At 50.5% G+C, this 16,991-nt stretch overlaps 1 protein-coding gene and 2 long non-coding RNA genes across 14 annotated transcripts in view; 1 reads left to right on the top strand and 2 right to left on the bottom strand.

Annotated features, from left to right (window-relative positions):
- LOC141572907 (uncharacterized) overlaps window positions 1-16,991 on the bottom strand; it is a 54,444-nt gene that overhangs the window by 32,498 nt on the left and 4,955 nt on the right. The gene's annotated exons all lie outside the window — the stretch shown is intronic.
- On the bottom strand, window positions 9,069-16,519 carry LOC109443951 (uncharacterized). Its single transcript, XR_002136761.3, has 2 exons — window positions 11,817-16,519; window positions 9,069-11,073 (listed from the first exon to the last, which is right to left on the bottom strand). It is a non-coding gene; the product is annotated as an uncharacterized LOC109443951 (long non-coding RNA).
- Window positions 16,536-16,991, top strand: part of PAX2 (paired box 2) — an 89,563-nt gene continuing 89,107 nt past the window's right edge. For 6 of the 11 annotated variants that reach the window (XM_088791891.1, XM_088791887.1, XM_074339179.2 and 3 more), the window contains exon 1: window positions 16,540-16,869. Coding sequence is in view for 2 of the 11 variants with exons in the window: in XM_088791892.1 (XP_088648018.1) it covers window positions 16,845-16,869 (25 nt within the window). In the remaining 9 variants the exon portion in view is untranslated. Of the gene's footprint in view, window positions 16,870-16,991 lie in introns of all 11 variants that reach the window. The other 5 variants (XM_088791888.1, XM_088791889.1, XM_088791892.1 and 2 more) reach the window with 3 other exon arrangements.

Below are 16,991 nucleotides of genomic sequence, written 5' to 3'. Positions count from 1 at the left end.
GAGGCGGCGGCGGCGAGGAAAGCCAGAGTGAGAGGCAGCGGAGCCGCGTGTGTGTTTTTATTATTATTATTTCTGATTAAAGAGGAATTCATCTCGTATCTGCCTCCTGCCAGGGGCCGAGGCGCCGCCATTGGGGTTAACGGTGCGGAAGAATACAAAAAAATTTCATTGAGGAGGATTATAAAAGTTACTAGCTGGAACATTAACAGAAGAGTAACTTGTAAAAAATGCAATATTACAATATTCACAAGGACGGCAGAGCGTGGTAAAGCTATAAAATTCAACATTAAAATCTTCCACAGCCTAGATAACCTAGTTAACAAACATGGTATTGGAACTACTTTTCTGCTAGGGCTGAGGGATACGAGCCGGGGGCTGATCACACCTCATCAGCGGGCGGTGGGAAGGGAGGGGAGGGGCGGCCCCGAGGTAGCCCCGCCCCGCCCCAGCCTCAGCCTCCTCCCCAGGAAAATGGGGAGAACCCCCAGCGAATGTTGGGGAATGCCTGAGGAAGCACCTGAAAACCTTGGATAGGGCTGCAAGAATATTTTTGTGTGTGAAGTGTTAATTAAATCAGATAATTCAGCATGGAATTCATGCTGCTGAATAGGATATTCATTTCTGTAACTGCAGGATGTGCATATAAAATGTATTGAGAAAGGACTGTGTGTGTGTGTGTGTGTGTGTGTGTGTGTGTGTGTGTGTGTGTTCATATGATGTATGTATGTCAAGTGAGTTTCTATGTAGGGTATATACGTATATACATAGAATCTATGTGTGGGTAAGATGTGCATGTCTAGACAACATTGGTATTTGCTGAGTATATGTGTGTACATGGTCTATTCATGTACAGGATATGTATGTCATTGCAGGCATATTATATATCTTTTTGCAAGATGTGTTTATAAAGGGAATATATGTTTGCATGGTTCTATTCATGTATGCAAGGTGAATCTATCACAGGGCATTATGTGGTTGTGAACACAGGATGTTTGTGTGTACAAATAGCATAGAAAGTATAATATGTTTGCTATGTGTGGAGAATATGTATTTATGCATAGGTTCTGGGAGAGTGCATAAATGTGTATGTGTGTGTTTAGAGCATGTGTATGTGTGTGCAGTGTGACTGTATGTGAGCAGGGTGGATATTTGTGAATGGTTTGTCCAGGTACTTTGTGTATATTCAGGTATCTGTAGTGCATATGTATGTGAACAGAATACACATATGTGAAAGGCATGTATATATGTATGATATGTGTATGAAAAACACACAGAAATTATGTGAGATGTCTGAGTATGTGGAGGGTGTGTGTCAGCAGGTAGAGATACAAAGCATCTGTTTATATCAGGCCCCCAAATACTTGTAGTGTGGTGGTTAAGAGCACAGACTTTGGAGACAGGCTACTTGGGACTGAATGATAGCTTTGTCATGTACTAAATGTATGACCTTGGACAAACAACCTGTGACTGCTTTAGATTCCCACAGGTTTGCAAAATGGAGAGAATAATAGTACCTACCTCATAGAGTTGTTATTAGAATTAGATGAGTTATTATAAAACTCGTTGTGGTGGGCAAAATAATGATTCCTCCCCCTGAAAAGTCTACATTCTAATCCCTGAAACCTATGAATATGTTACCTTACACGGCAAAAGGGATTTTGAAGATGTGATTGTGTGAAGGATCTTGAGATGAGAAGATTATCCTGGGTTATCCACGCAGGTCCAATGTCATCACAAATGTCCTTCTAAGAAGGAACAGGACTATCGGAGTCAAAGAAGGAGATGTGAGGACAGAAGCAGAGATTAGAGTGATGCAGCCATTAGCCAAGGAATGAGGATGGCTTCTAGAAACTGGAAAAGGCAAGGAAACTAATTTTCCCCTAGGTCCTCCAGAAGGAACACAGTCCTGCCAACCCCGAGTTTTAGACTTCTGAACTCAAGAAATGTAAGATAATAAATGTGGTGTTTTAAGTATCACTAAGTTTGTGATAATTTGTTATAGCAGCAATAGGAAACTAACATTCTTATAAAGTGCTAACAACAGTTCCAAGTACACAGCAAGTACCTTGTAAGTATTTGCTAAATAAATTCCTTGGAAGTGATGCTTGATGCCCTAAGGGAAGCCTAGTTTGTCAATCAATTGCCAGATTTGCCATTCCCATCTAAGGCTGCCCCTGGCTACCCTGGGCCCTCCAAAATTCTGGATTCTGCCAGAGCCTATGTTTTGCCATTACCATGGACACATTGGTGGGGGGAATACTCCCTCAATATCTGCCTGCTTCTTCTTTCTTAATCACGTGCTGGGGTTGGGGCTTGTATCAGGGATCTAGGCCTGTGGCTGCGGGGATTGGGGACAGGTTGAGAATCTTTAGACTTCCAGTTCAAAGATGTTGTGAGGGAAGGGAAACTTGTGTGAGAAGCTGGTGTTTTGAGAGCCTGTGGAGTATACACATGTCCTTGTGCACAAAGAGCTACACCATACTAAGCCACAATGTTAGCCATAGAACTCAAGCCATCAGTGGGGTGAGTTCTTGTTCAAAGGCCATAGTTCTGCCCTTACTCCTGTGGTTCTTTGGCTGTCTTTCTCCATCTCCAGCTTGGGGCCTCTGGGTAGTGCACGCCCCAGATGGGGACAGGGACTTTAGAGACATTGCAATGAGACAATGGAATAAGCAGATTAACTTGTACCACAATGTATTTTTAATTCTTACAAGTATGTGCATGGTTGTACATGTGTGTGTGATGTGTGAGTCTCAGTTTCTTCATCCACAAAAAGGCAATAGTAACCCTGCCTTCCTCAATGGGTGTTAAAAGACTCAAAAGAGAAAGTGCTATACAATCACTTGGTATTATTAATATCTGGGTTCCTGGGCCCTTTTCTCACATTTACTTGGAGAAAAGAGGCAACTCTGGTTGTTCTCAGTTATGGGCAGTGCAGGGGCATAAGTAGAAAGAGCAGGTCACAAGGAATCTGAAGGCCCATTGCTAACAGGGAGATACCCATTTCTTCTCACCACAGAACAGGACACAGGAAGTCCGTCCCCCAAGGGAATCTTCTTTGGAGCTGTGCAGATGTGTTTGGACAAATAGACATGTACATAGGTCCACACTATGCAGGTCAGGGCACACTCATGGCAGGCCACAGAGAGGTGTGCTAGAGCATTCTTGGATGAGCCACTGGGAGTGCAACAATCGATTGTGGAGTTCTCTATGTGCATTGAGATGGTTAAGCACCAAACTCTGGAGTTAGAATACCCAGGTAAGGATCTCAGCTGCACTTCCTGGCCAGTGTAACTCTGGGCAGCTTAATTAACCTCTCTGCCTCAGCTTCCTCATCTGTAAAATGGGATAATAATGGTATCTAATTCATAAAGTTGTTAGAAGGATTAGTAAACTGAAATATTTATCACAGTACCTGGTACATAAGTTCCCAATAAACATGGTTGTTGACAACATAATCTTATTAGCATCATTATTCCTCCATCTTCTGGAAAGAAGCAGTGAGCCAGAAGGACCTAGTCAGTTAGAATCGAAGCTTCACCACTAAGCAGTTTATAAACTTGAACAACTGTGCAACTTTAATCCAAATGAGCCTCAGCTTCCTCATCTGTATAATGGCACCAGTAATACCTACCTCGAAAGGACACCCCATGAGGGTAAGAGTTATAAACATGTGGCCTATAGGCCATAGCTGGCCTTTAGCTAGGCCTACACTGTAAATACATAAATCATGCAGTTAGGGCAAAAATCAAAACATACTGAAGGGTATAAAGGGAAAACTAAGTCTTCCTTCCACCCCTGCCCTCTTCCTTGAGGCAACTCCTGTTTCCAGTTTCTCCTATGTCTTTCCAGAGCTAGTCTATACAGGTACAAATGTGTGCATGCATGTATGTGTGTATCTCTTTTTCTCTCAAATGGTAACTTACACATTGTTCCATACCTTCCTTTTTCACTTAATTTACCTTGGAAATCTTTCCATATCTGTATATGAAGATTCACATCATTCTTGGTTAAGGCTGCCTAGTATTCTGTTGAATAGATGTGTCATAAGTCATTTAACCAGGCTCCTACTAGTGGACATTTAGATTACTTCTAATCTGCAAACAAAGCTGCCATGACTATCCTTGCACGTCATTACTTGATCATCTGCCCGGTTAGATTGTTTAAAGAAAAATGTTTAAACAGTTTCCAGTGCATTTCAAATAAAAACCAAAAGTCTTGGTTGCTCTTTAAAAATCAGACAACTTGGCATCACTGATCCCCACTTATGCATGACAATCACAAACTTTAGAGAGGCCTTGACATTTCAAGTTGCCCCAGAACCCCCTCCCTGTTGTTTTCCCAACCCTTCCTGCCCTCATAGGCATCTAGGTTCATAAACTCCAGGGAAGACTTATGATATAGCATATATAAATTGTGTTTGGTAGCCAAGAAATACTCAAGAAATGCTATTGTTACTCTTTCGTGGGGATTACTCATCTACAGTTTTTAGAAGGAGAATGGTTCTTGCACATGTGGGTGGGTTGCATTCTTATGGCAGTAGGGAACTGGTGGTCCAAACAGGAAGAGGAGTTGTGCTCAGAGACACCCAGCCTCCACTCACACTCGCAGACCTTCCACAGCTCTGGAAGGGGGAGGGACTTCCTTCACATATATGCTGCCCCATTGAACAAAATAGAGACTAACCTGCCCGTGAGACCTGTGCTGGCCAACACAGTAGCTATTAGCCACAATGAAATAATTAAATCAAATAAAATTTAATTTAAATTTCAACAAATGCATTTAAAATTCAGCTCCTCCGTCACATTTGCTGCATTTTGAGTGCTCACTTGCCACATGTGGCTAGTGGCCATCATCTTGAACAGTGCAGATATAGAACATTTGCAACCAGCACAGAAAGTTCTATTGGACAGCAGTGCTCTAGACTGTAATCTGTGGAGGGAGAGACTAGGTAGCTCTTTGCCACCACTGTAATTTCCATGTCAAGCAGAGAGCTGACACAGAGAAAACACTCAGTAATGGTTGTTGAATTAATGACTGAGGAATGCATGAATCAACTGACCAACGGCCCACAGGAGACACAGCCATAGGCTCCTCCACAGCAACCCACTGAGGCAGGTTTTTGAGGGGAAAATGAGGATGGGTCAGAGAGGACTTCAATATAATGCTGGAGTCTAGCTGCCCCCAGAGAGGCCAGCAGGGCCACCCCCAGGACTGAGTCCTAGAAAGGAAGCAGTCACCTACGGATTACTTTTTGAGTCAGAAGCCTATCTATGTTCTGAGCATTCTTGCTGTGGCTTTTTCTAACGTCACCCTCCTTAGAATCTGAATAAACCCCCCTTCTGAAATGTCCCAGTTAAACCCTGAGTGTCAGTGCAGAGGAAATGGAGCCCCCTAGTAGCTGGGTGGGGCAGCTGAGATCTTGCTGGTTCCAGGCAAACTCCCCTACCTAAGCCAGAAGTTGTTCTAGAGGTGGTGGTGCCTGACCTATGCCTGCCTAAAGTGTATGTCTGTGCTGAGAGAGAAAGCCAGGAGAGAGATGAGGGTTCTAATTAGGTAAGAGGTGAGAAGACAATGCATATCAGTACACTGGGAGTTTGGATTGTGTGCGCCTTCCTGCACCTATGTTCATCTGTATGTATGGGGGGCTATGTGTGTGGTAGGTAGCTATGTCTATATTAGGGGGCTCTGTGGTATAAGGGGGGCTATGTGTATAGAGAGATTGGCTACAAGAGTATGGTTAAGAGTCTGTGTGGGGGGTGTATTGAAGGCTGTGTATTGGGGGCTCTGTGTATTGGGAGAGCTGTGTGTGTGTGTGTGTGTGTGTGTGTGTGTGTGTGTGTGCGCGCGCACGCGCGTGCGTGTGTGGTGGAGGCCGTGTGGTATGTGTGTGGCTGTGTGTATGTGTTGCGTGTTGTGTGTATTTCTAGTGTGTGTCTAGTGTGGCCAGGCTTCATTTCCTCAAACTGGATATAGGCCCTAGCTGGCTCCTAGAACACCTCCACTGCAGAACACCTCCTCTGTCCATGAGGGGGAGGCTCAAGCTGTTTTGTCACAAAAAGCCCTTCTTGCTTCTAGGAATTGGCAGGGAAGTGGGAATGCTGGGTGGGGAGAAAGCAAAGACCCAGAGAGACAGGTATGGAAACAGAGAGAAAGATAGGGAGAGAGGGAAGACCTGACCAGGACCTGGAGACCATGTTGGGAGGTAAGAAAGAAGGGGGTGGGGAGAGAGAGAGAGAGAGAGAAGCGTGTTGGAGGGAGGGGGAAAGCAGAGAGACCTGGATCAAAGGCCAGGGGGAGAGAGAAGAGAGAGAGAAGAGAGCAGGAGAGAGAAGAGAGAAAGAGAGATTGATAGCGAGTAGGAAGAACAGAAGGAGCGGTGGGGGAAAGCAGAAACAGGGGATCAAAGGCCAGAGACGGGGCCGCTATGGAGGTGGGGGGAAGGGGTGAGGGGAGGGGGCTCGGCGGGGGAATTGCCGGGCGGGCACTCGGGCGCTCCGAGACGCGCGGCTCCCCGGGGAGACGGCAGACACTTTGCGGAGATGTTACTCCTGAGTTGGAGACGATGATAAATATGATAATTTGTATAAAATCTGAATGGGTCTTGTTTTCAGGGAGAATGCCTCGGATGATGAATGGGCCCCGCTCTCAGATAGATGGCTGATAAAAAGTGTATTGGATTGTTGAGAGAGATTTTAATTCTCATTCTGTACCTGCAGATGCCGTGGCCACCGCTCCCGGCCTCCGCCTCCCTTTTGCCCGTCGCGCGGGGCGGCCGGCGCCCCGGCCGGCCTCGGCGGCTGAGGAGGCTTCCGAAATGACTCTAATTACAGAGTTATTAATTTTAAGAGGAGGGTGAGCGGGGGTTTATGATTATTAATAGAGCGCCGCCGTATGGCACGCTGGGCGGGGCGGGCCGCCGGCAAGCGCGCTCAGAGCGCGGAGGACTCGCGGGCCCGGGGGCAGCTCCAAGCCCGGAGGGCTTCGCGGCGGCGGCAGCCAGGCGCTATTTGGCCGCCGGCTGGAAGCTGCCAAGTCTCCCTGCGCGTGTTCCACACCCCTCACCCTTACCCGTAATCCGACTGGCGGTCCAACCTCTCCGCCTGGCCCTCGCACCGGCGCCGCCGAGCGTCCGGCTCTGCGCGGAAAAGACAAGTGTATCCGCAGCCCCGGAACCCAGAAGTGCGGTGGTGTCCCAGGAAGCCAACCCTTACAGCACCCAGCTCCCACAGGTGTTGAGGAGTGCCCCTGAACACCATCCCCCAGGCTGTGACTGGCGCAGTGCTGGCTCATTTAAAGGCATAAGATATTAACAAGGACATATATAGGGGTCCCTATTGTGTGCCAGGTGCGGTGCTGGGCGCTCTAACTCTCTCATTTCCCCATACAGAAGGGATGAGTTTCCCACTTCTCAGATGAGGAAACTACGATTTAGAGAGTAATTTGTCCTTGGGAGGGAATATATTTGCTTTGAGGATGCTACGGGCAGCACCACACCTCCCATACACAACACCTTTCCTTGAAGTGGGGAAGGAGTTGGGGGAGGAAGGAGGCGGCAAAAGAGAAAGCTCCTCTCTCTAATTTACATCCATCCAGTCACCTTCATCCTAGTGTCTTGTCTGAATGATTTGGCATATTGCCTAATACCCTGTCCATCTTGAAGGAAGATTTTCAAAAGACTAGGCTGCAAACCAGGAAGGCAGACACCTAAAAGAAGCCCATAAATGGTTTTGCTCCATGGTGCTGGCTATAGTGACTATTTTGAAGAACTCCAGGTCATTTAGAAGAGGCCATTTGGTGTAGAATTGGTTAAATTCCAGTCAAAATGAAACCCCTCTAAATATAGGCCCAGATCCCTCCCCCACCCCACACACACATATTCATTCCTGCACTATCTACCTGGATGGGTTAAAAGACAGCACAGACAGTCTCCACAGACCTGGATCATTCCAGAACTTCTTCAACTTCCGTCTTTTGGCAAAGATAACTCCTACCCAAAGGGGGGAAAGACCTCTGTGGGCCTAGAGAAAGGAGGGACTATAGGATGATTCCAGCATACAGGGGATGAGCAGCTCTCTGGTCACAGTGAGGTCAATTCTGAGGACAGCCTTTGTGCCTGTTGTGTGGACCCCAAGCAGTCAGAAGAGAGAATGCACTCAAAAGTAGGGTCCTTTGTGCTCCTCTGCAGTTCCCAGGACACCTTGGCCCAGCTCATGTGGATCTGTATGGGGAAGGAGAGCTCAGGTCAGGCCCATGTGTGGGGCATTAGAAACAGTCCAGGAAATTATTGTCTGTGGCTGGTGTTGAGGATTCAGGCTCCATCCAGGCCTGATCAGAAGCTGAGTCCAGCTGGGATGAGGCATGAAAGTAATCCCCGTCCCACTCCATAATGAGAGGATGCAGGCCTGGAAGCTGGAAAAACCTGAGGCCCATGGAGAGGGACAAGGCCCAGCTGGGAAAAATCAGAGTCTCCCAATACAAATGACAGCTCTTAGGATGGGGCTTCAAACTTCCTGCAGGGCCAGGAGAGGGCCGGAGGCCCTGCAGCCAAATAGACTTGGCTGGTTGATCACGGGAGCCAGCTCTGAGATCCCAGACTCAGAGGCCATAGGCAGAGAAAAGAGCACAGAGGTGGTGAAAGGGGGCTGGTGTTAGGATCTGAGAGAGAGAGGGGAGGAAGGCTCCTGGGTTTCACCAAATGGATGCCCTGAGGAGTCCTCTCAGACCCACTTAACATCTGAGCCACAGCCAGTCTCTTCTCCCTCTGATGGCCCTTTCTTTGGGCATGAGGAATATATAGTATAGCATGTGCTTAAGAGTGTAGGTTATGAAGGCAGTATCTGGGTATAGATCCTATCTTTGCCACCTACTGGCTGTGTGATTATAGACAAGTTACTAAAACTGTATGCCTCAGTTTCTTTAGGTTGATTTCTCCAAAGTGTCTCTCTATTCCTACTCTTTTATTCTCCCCACATCCTGTTACTGCACAGAAAACAATGCTCAATCTGTGTATGCAGAGGTCTGGGCCTGGGGTGGGCAGGGAGAATGAACTGATGTGGTCAAATACCTATGTGTCAGGGGTTAATATACCCTTTGTTTAATACGACCCAAAAAGTCCATAAGGCAGATATTCTTGTCCCCATTTTACAGATGAAGAAACTTAGGCACAGTGGGTTCAAGGGATGTGTCCAAAGTCCCATATAACCAGTACGTTTTAGATCTGAGAAAGGTGGTGTCTACCTCAGGATTACCTGACTCTATTTTTCACTTTTGGGGTGCTGCTCTCTCTGTGTTGGGGTTGGTGAGAACTTATCCCCTTCTGTAGTGTGCATTGTTCTATGAGACGGCCTAGTAAGGCTGCATGAGGTGGGGAGAAGGTGTTGCCTCCAGACATATTTAGTAACCACTACAGAGGGGAGGGTTTGCGAGGGGAGAGGATGTAAGGAGAGGGGAGAGGCCAGAGTTGATACTAAAGTTACCCAGAGAACAATGGACCTTAATTTATCATCTCATCGACAACACACACACACACACACATAAAATCTGCCCTAGTCCAGACCACCCAGCCTCCACCTCTCACATTCATCCTCTCTTCTCTATCTCCCTTGGGCTTTTTTTGGTTTGTTTTAAGACCCACTTCTCTTGCTGAGACTGTTTTCCCAGTCTCTGCTATTCTCTCTACCTCCAGGCCCACTGTCCACACCTCTAGAGTGGTCTTTCCCCTCCAAATCAGATCTCTTCTCGTCCCTGCTTAAAATCCTTCGATGGTACCCCATGGCCTAAAGGAGCAAATCAAAACTCCTTAGCAAAAGTGTTCCTTGATCTAGGCCATGCCCACCTCCCAACCTTATTTCCCTTGCCTCACCCCCTTTTGGCCTCAAAGAATCCTTTACAGTTCCCCAACTAGGTGGGTTGTTGCCCCCTCCCCATGCTTTTGCTCCTGGTTTCCTTCTGCCTAGGACTATGTTACCCAGCTGTCCCCTGCACTTAGTGCACATCAATCATCTTGCAAGACCCCACCCCCTTTATGAAGCATTCTCTGACTTCCCCCATTTGTGTTTCCCTGTATCCCAGTCACCCTTCCAGCCCAGAACTTGACACTTTGCAGAGTTCCTTGGTTTATAGCTCTCTTTGCCACCAGGTAATATCCTCCTTGAAAGCAGAGCCAGTGTCTGATTTACCTCTGTAAGCCCAGTGTCCATCCCAGAGCTGACCCAGGTTTATTGACTGACTGGTGCCCTGGGAACTGGCCCAGCTTGCTTGCTGTCTTCCCAATTTCCTCAGCCCAACAGATTCTGATCTAGGTATCAGTTTCATTCTGTCTCCTTGCAGAAGTAGGAATTGACTGGACTGCCCATTTCCTTCCTGGAGGTCTTTCCCCCCTCCCTCCGCCTCTAGTCCAGCTCTGTGGCTGGACAAGGCAAGAGGGGGAGGGAAGAAGGGGAAAGGAAAACAGAGTGTGTGTCCATTGCCCCAGAAGTCCCAAAGGTTGGAAAATTTCGGGGCATTTGTCCTCCCAGAGGCTGCCTGACAGGCAGGGATGCTTTCAGCTCCTCACCATGGGTGGGTCCCACAGGCACAGAGGCCTCCTTCAGCCAGGTTGGGTCTCAGCCTTCAGCCCGGCATCCTTGGGGAGCCAGAGCACAGGGGCTCGAAATGAGTGAGACCAGGGAGGGGGCGCTCCCACCCTTGTCCACGCAGAGACGTCATCAGACCAGACAGGAGATGTTCGCATTCACCCTGGCTCCTTCCTTTGCCTCCATATTTCCATTTTGCATTCCTCTCTGCTTCTCTTCTGCACCGCCCCCGCCCTCTTCCCCGCTTTCTCCTCTCTTTTCCTTTTCTCCTCCCCAGTCTCAGGCCCGGGCAGCCCAGTGTGGGGCCTGGCCCCTAGAGCCAGCGGAATTTGCGTCGCGCTTCTCTGTCACCGCTGGGAGGAGGTTCAGGAAATGCGCCCTCCACTGGCACCCGGTCGCGGTTCTCGCTGCGTTACTTTTTTTCTCGCAGCTTTTTCTGGGCGCGCCCCCAGGTGCTGGGAACTTGCAGAGGGTGGGGGGTGGGTTCTCCGAGGCCCTGCAAAAGAGGGGGCTTTGGTGGGGAGGAAGGCGCTGGTGTGTGGGGGGGTCTGTGCTAAGGTGGCCGAAGCCCTCCCTTCCGCTCTCCGCCTGCCGTAGCTCCCGGGCAGGAAGTCCCAGGTACCCAATTGGCTCCCAAGAGAGAGCTTCGCGCCTTTTATCTACTCATCCCCGTCCCCAGCCACGGATCCAGAATGACACCCACACACAAACACCATTCCTTACAGGAGCACGTACTACTCCTGTGCGCCCCGCGCCCTGGAACTTCTACTCGGAGTCGGGTTCTGCGCCCGATCCAGCCTAGAGCCCCCAGGACGCAGGCTTCGCTCCCGCCAGGGCCCCCGAGTCTGCGGCCCTTGTGCACGAGCCCTGGCCGCCGCCGGGCGCGCTTTCACTGCTGAGCCTCGCAGGGGAGTTTTTGTAGATAAACAAAGCGTTTGCTCTTTTGGTTTTCTTTTCTTTATTCTTTTGTCTCCTCCTTAATCTCCCTCCTCGCTCTTCTTTCTTCTCTAACTTCTCTATCCCCTCCTCATTTTTCCTTTCTTTTCGTTCCCTTTTCTTTCCCACTCTCTCTGCCTCTCTTCTCTCCATCTTTTCCCGTATCTCCCTCTTCTATTTTGGCCCCTTCTCTGCCTCTGGGTCCCTCTCTTTTTTGGGGGGTCTCCCTTCCAGGGTCCTTCGCTGTCCCGTTGTGCCATCTCCCTACATCATTTTTTCCTGACTCCTCCGCCTCTTTCTCACTTTTTCGTTCTCCCGGCGGCCTCAGTCTGGCGGGCTCGGTCCGGCTCCCCCGCCGCCTCCGCCGCTGCAGTGATTTATTCGCCTCACCCGGCAGAATCAGGTGCTGAACCGAGCCCCGGAACAGATTTCTCCCAGAAAGGGTTTTGTGAACTAAACGATGCTAATTATAGGGTGAGGGAAGCGCCTCTCGAGGAGGGGAGGCGGGCCGGGCCGAGCACGCGGGTCGAGGGGAGAGGTCGGGGCCCGGCCTCCCCTGAACCTCTTGTCCCGGCTTTCGCTTTTCCCTGGGAACTTTCCCGTCTGAGTTAACTATTAACCGCTGGCGAGAGGCAATTTTCTTCGGAATTTCAGCGATTTCCTTTTCGCTGTGGAGGCAGATTAACATGCAAATTGTGAGATGCTCGGCTTGAGTCTGCGCGCGGGCCAGGATGCCTCTTCCCCTCCAAACAGTGTCCTTTGCGACGGCGGAAAACTACTGCACCGCCCCCACCCCCGTGCGGGCGCAGGAAGCCGTGACCCAGCCAGTGCCCGGCGGGTGCCCGGAGTGAAGGTGGAAAAAGCCGAGCGCCAATGCTTGGGGGCGGGGTTGAGAGGAGCCTAACCCGGGCCAGCCAGGGGGACCTCAGACTCTTGGCCGGGCACGGCCACCGAGGAGCCTGCGACCAATACAGCCTGGTCCCTAGTTGGAGCCCCGCACGACGCTCGTCGAGGCGCTGGCAAACTCGGGAGAAAGTCTTTGCCGCCTGCAGAATCCCCAGACTGTCTCTCACTTCCTCCTTCTTCGCCACTGCCGGGCACCCCCAAAACACAAGCACACACATCCTGCTCTGGCTTTTGATCACTGCAAACTTTGTCAAACTTGAGCCGCTGGGCACAAAGTCGACGCCTTTCCCCCTTTCCCTCTCTTGCCCGCCCGCTCTTCCAGGAGCAGGACCGGAGGGGGTTCTCAGCCTTTGAACCTGGGCCCTCAGGGGACAGTTTCCGAAAATCTGGGCCTCGGCTTGCTGGGACGTTAGCCCCCCGCGGTCCGCCTTGCTACTGGTCACCGCGGAAGGCGCTAATGGTTGCAGCGGCGAGGCTTGGCAGGGCCCTGACCGACAGCCCTGCTACTGCCCAGGCCAGGCCTTCCTAGGGCGTCCGCCGCGACCCCTCACTATTGCGTGGGGCCGTGCTGGGCTCAAGCCCGAGTTCCGGGCTGCCATCCCTTCGCCCAGCCGACCTCTATGCGTTCTCAATTTTTCTAGCTGATTTCCCCCAGTCCTCGCCCGGGGTTAGCTTTCTCCCCGCTCGCCTCTCCCGCTCTGTCTCTGGCGGGGCTGCTTCCGTCTCTCTGTGTCTCTCTTTGTCTCTCTGTCTCTGTCTCTCTTGTTTGTTTCAACGCGCGGACACTGATTGCGCCTTATGAAGTTCTAACTGGTTTTGTGTCAGGAAGATCTTTCTCGCTGCTACCCAGCCTGGCGTGACGGATTAAACATCAACTAGTTAAATAAAAATTAATATCAACTGCCTCCTAACTTCTAATGTCATGTTGTTTATAACTAATGAACTGATTAGGGGATAAACACATCATAGAGACATTCGGCTCTCCTGCCTGGGCTCAGCCGCCGCCCAGTGCCCACTTCCCAGCAAGGCCTGCCCCGCTGCCAGGCCAGGAGGGTGGGGGCTGAAGGCTGGCAGCCCCCTGGGGTTTTACTTCTCTGCCTGCCTTGGTCTATTTCCCTCTTTCTTTCTCTTCCCCCTCCTCTGTACATTTCCTTTTCTCCCTCTCTTTTTCCCTTTTTTCCTTCTTTCTTCCTTCTGTCTTCCTTCCTTCCTTTCACTCTTTTCTGTCCTCTGCTTCTCACACTGTCCCTGGTTGTCCCCCCAACCCTGTCTCCCCTAGTCTGGTACCCCAAAATCCCAAAACCCCAATCTCTATGGGAGTCTCTACCTCTCTTCCCGCTCCTTCCCCCTCGTTTGGGTTCATTCCTCCCCAGCACAAAGTGTAATGATTAAAAGTATCCTTGTGACTGGGATTTCACCTGCTACCAAGCGGGAGGCTGCAACCTCTCCCTCAGCACCTTGTGAAGGGTTGACATCTCCCCAGCTATTTAGGAGAAAGGGGAGGAAGCTAGAATAAGTGGGGTTGGGTTTTCTATTTCTCTTCTATTAAATCTGGAAGCGTAGGGAAAAAATAAAACTGATTTTTAAAACTTTCACCTTTTCTCTTGTCCCAGAAGCAATTAACACAGGTTCAAGTGCTAAATTTAATTTTCAAGGAAAGAAAAACTGCTCTGGTGGGCTTCCTCCAGGAGCTTTGGAGCCCTCTCCACACATACCCACCACACCCGCCAGGCCCAGCCTGAACTCAGCAATCTCCTGCAAGGCCCTTTTCCTAAAGATACTTAAACCAAATCACAACTGTCATCCTGACAACAATAAGGCAGGAAAGCAAGTAATCACAGACCTAGGTCCGGTGATTTTTTTTTTCACCCTAAGAAGCCACAACGTTTAAACTTGGTTTGCCCTAGACCGCAGGGTCTGACAAGACAATAACAACAGAAAAAGCTTTTAAAACCAATTTAGCACACGTGAAAATGTAATTCTAATGAAGAATCAATAGGCTGGCGGATCATTTTTCCTGGGACTCCTTGGAGAACCTGAGAGAGACTTTCAATCAATGGGGCGGGCAATGAGCAAAAGGGCCCGAGAGACAGTGTGGGACAAGGTGAGGGCTGAAGACAAAGAGACGCAGAGCCTGAGGAAGGAGGCTGGAGGGAGGCTGAGGTATGGCGCTGAGCCCTGCGACTGGCATCACTTTGCAGGCTTCTGGAGTCCCCAAGGCTCTAAGAGTACCAGAGCCAAGAGCTAAGAAAGCTCTTTCCTCCTCTTGGTCCCTCTGGTATGCGACAGGCTGCTTAGCACAATGGCCTCAGCTGCCTTCCCCTGAGCCTAGGCCTCAGCCCTGGCACTGCCCCAACCCTGGGCCCTGTGTTCAGGTAACTGTGACGAGCTGGCTCAGGAGCAGGCAGGGACACTGAGCTGAGTGTGTGTGACCCCAGTTCAAAACACTTGGTTCCCCAGTGAGTGCCTCTCTGCTATGTGTGTCAGGAACTTTGGGTCTCAGTTCCTGCCTCTGAGCAAGAGTAACGAATGTGTCTGTGGTCACACTTCACATTTTATAAATCACTTCCACACAAGTTATCTTGTGAGAAACCTGTGAGAAGGGCAAGGATTATTACCACTACTTTAGAGAAGAGGTAACAAAGGCACAAAGAGCTCTGCAGTGAAGGTGTGACTCAGCGGGGTGGTGGCCCTTGTGTGTGACTGGGTGTGGTTCTGAGTAGGTGACAGAAAGGCTAACTATGTGTGTGAACATCACACGTGTATGCAGTGGAAGAACCACATGAGAGTGCTTTTAAGTTTTGTGCTCCTAAATTGGAAAATCACTGATTTAAAAAAGGTGGGGGAACTGGCAAAGTCTGATGTTTTAAATCACAAATAGTTGGAGAGGTGATAATTTGGCCATGATTTGCCTGAAACGGTAGAAATTCATGTGCCTGTAGGAAGATTTTAAAAATTTAAGGTGGGGAACTATGACATAGGTTTTGCCTCTGGGCTCCTGTGCCCCTCCAGCTTCCTGTCCCTAGTTGTACAATCTTTCTAGAAGAACTTCAGCATAAGTGGATGGGCCTTCCAATGAAGAACTCCAGTTCCTAGCCTAAGTGGACTCAGGGGGCCCCACGGACCTGGGCTCTGCTCCTTGCCTTGGTGCCTTTCTGCCTGGGGCCTGGAGGTGCGTGTATACAACATGGAGATGGGGCCAGCCACAGCCCCCTGTCTGCACACTGGGGCACTTTCCTTGACAGCCTCTCAGTGTTACTCAGCACATGTGAGCAAAGCTGTGTGAAAATGGAAGGCCTAGGGCAAGTGGTAGGGAGTATAAAGTAGGACAGTGAGAAGGGGGTCCGTGGGGGGGGGTAGAAGTGGGAGCAATAGCGCTTGAGAGGTATGTGTGTGTAACAAGTAGGAGTACAAGAGGGTGCATGTGAGAAAGTGGTGTGTATTAGAGGTTTGAGGGAGAATTTGTGACAAAGTGGTGAGAGGTGTAAATTCCAGATTGAAAGAACATGATGTGGGCAAGGCTAAGGGGAAACTTGGATCAGGGATGAAAGAGCAGGAGTGTACTTAGGGTGAGAACCTGAGGGTCCCAGAAACGGGGTGAGAGGACCAGAATATTGTGAAATGGTGTGTCTCAAGCAGGTGGTCACCTGAGTGCGGCGGGAGTTAGCAGGGGTCTGGTTATTCTCGCTTGTAGGACCCTTAAGGCAAGGGAGCCAGGACTTTTCATTTTATTCTGAGTTTTTAAAAAATCCAGAACAAAAGAGCTTCGGAGGGATTTAGTGAGCACTTCGGCAATGTATTCGTGAGAGGGCCCTCCAAGGAGCAAATGTGTGGACCAAGAAAGTTGGGTGCATGGGTAGGGATCTTGGAACCTGACGCTGAGACCCACGTGTGTGTGGCAGGTTGTGGAGCTTGATGGTGGGGAAAGTAGGATGGGGCGAGTGCTGTGAGTCGCGGGGAAGGGGAGCCACACAAAGTTGGGGACTGCATGAGAATGAAGGCGTCCCTGTAAGCGAGGCCGTAGACTGACGGGGAGCGTGTGACAGTGAAGAAGAGGGGGTGGGGTAAGAGGGTGTGCTGTCGTCTAGGCTCGGGATTCGGTCTTTTGATGCCTCTGGCAGCGCGGGTGTCGCTTGCCTGCGGCTGGCTTGGGGCCTGGGGGCGTGTGCATGCGTGTGCGCCGGCGGAGAGCCCGGGGCTCCCCCGCGCGTGGCTGTGCCGCCGCGCAACCGGCTGTGTGAGCGCGGGCGCGAGCGGAGCGCACAGCCGGCGGAGCGGGCAGCCTGGGTTATCTGAGCCTCTCGGTCTTGGGTGGCTGCGCCCAGATCTCCCGGCGGCCGCGGCAAAAGCGAGACGCGCTGTCCCGCCACAGAGGAGCGGAGAAGCGAGACCCAGGCCCACACGGCAACCGAGGGGGAGCAGAGTATGGAACAGCGCGCGGGCCGGGCAGGTGAGCGCGGGGAGTGACACAGGCAAGAGGGATGGCTGAGAAGGATGGGGACGACCAAGCTGAGGGCGGACTCCACTCCTTGCTTGCCTGGTGGGGCCCTTGTAACCACTGGGGACTGGGCT

The sequence above is a fragment of the Rhinolophus sinicus genome, chromosome 15 (assembly GCF_057876585.1).
Source record: "Rhinolophus sinicus isolate RSI-liver-muscle chromosome 15, RSI-T2T, whole genome shotgun sequence".
Lineage (NCBI taxonomy): Eukaryota > Metazoa > Chordata > Mammalia > Chiroptera > Rhinolophidae > Rhinolophus > Rhinolophus sinicus.
Note: the sequence above shows the minus strand (reverse complement) of the source record. Positions and strands in the feature narration are given on the sequence as shown.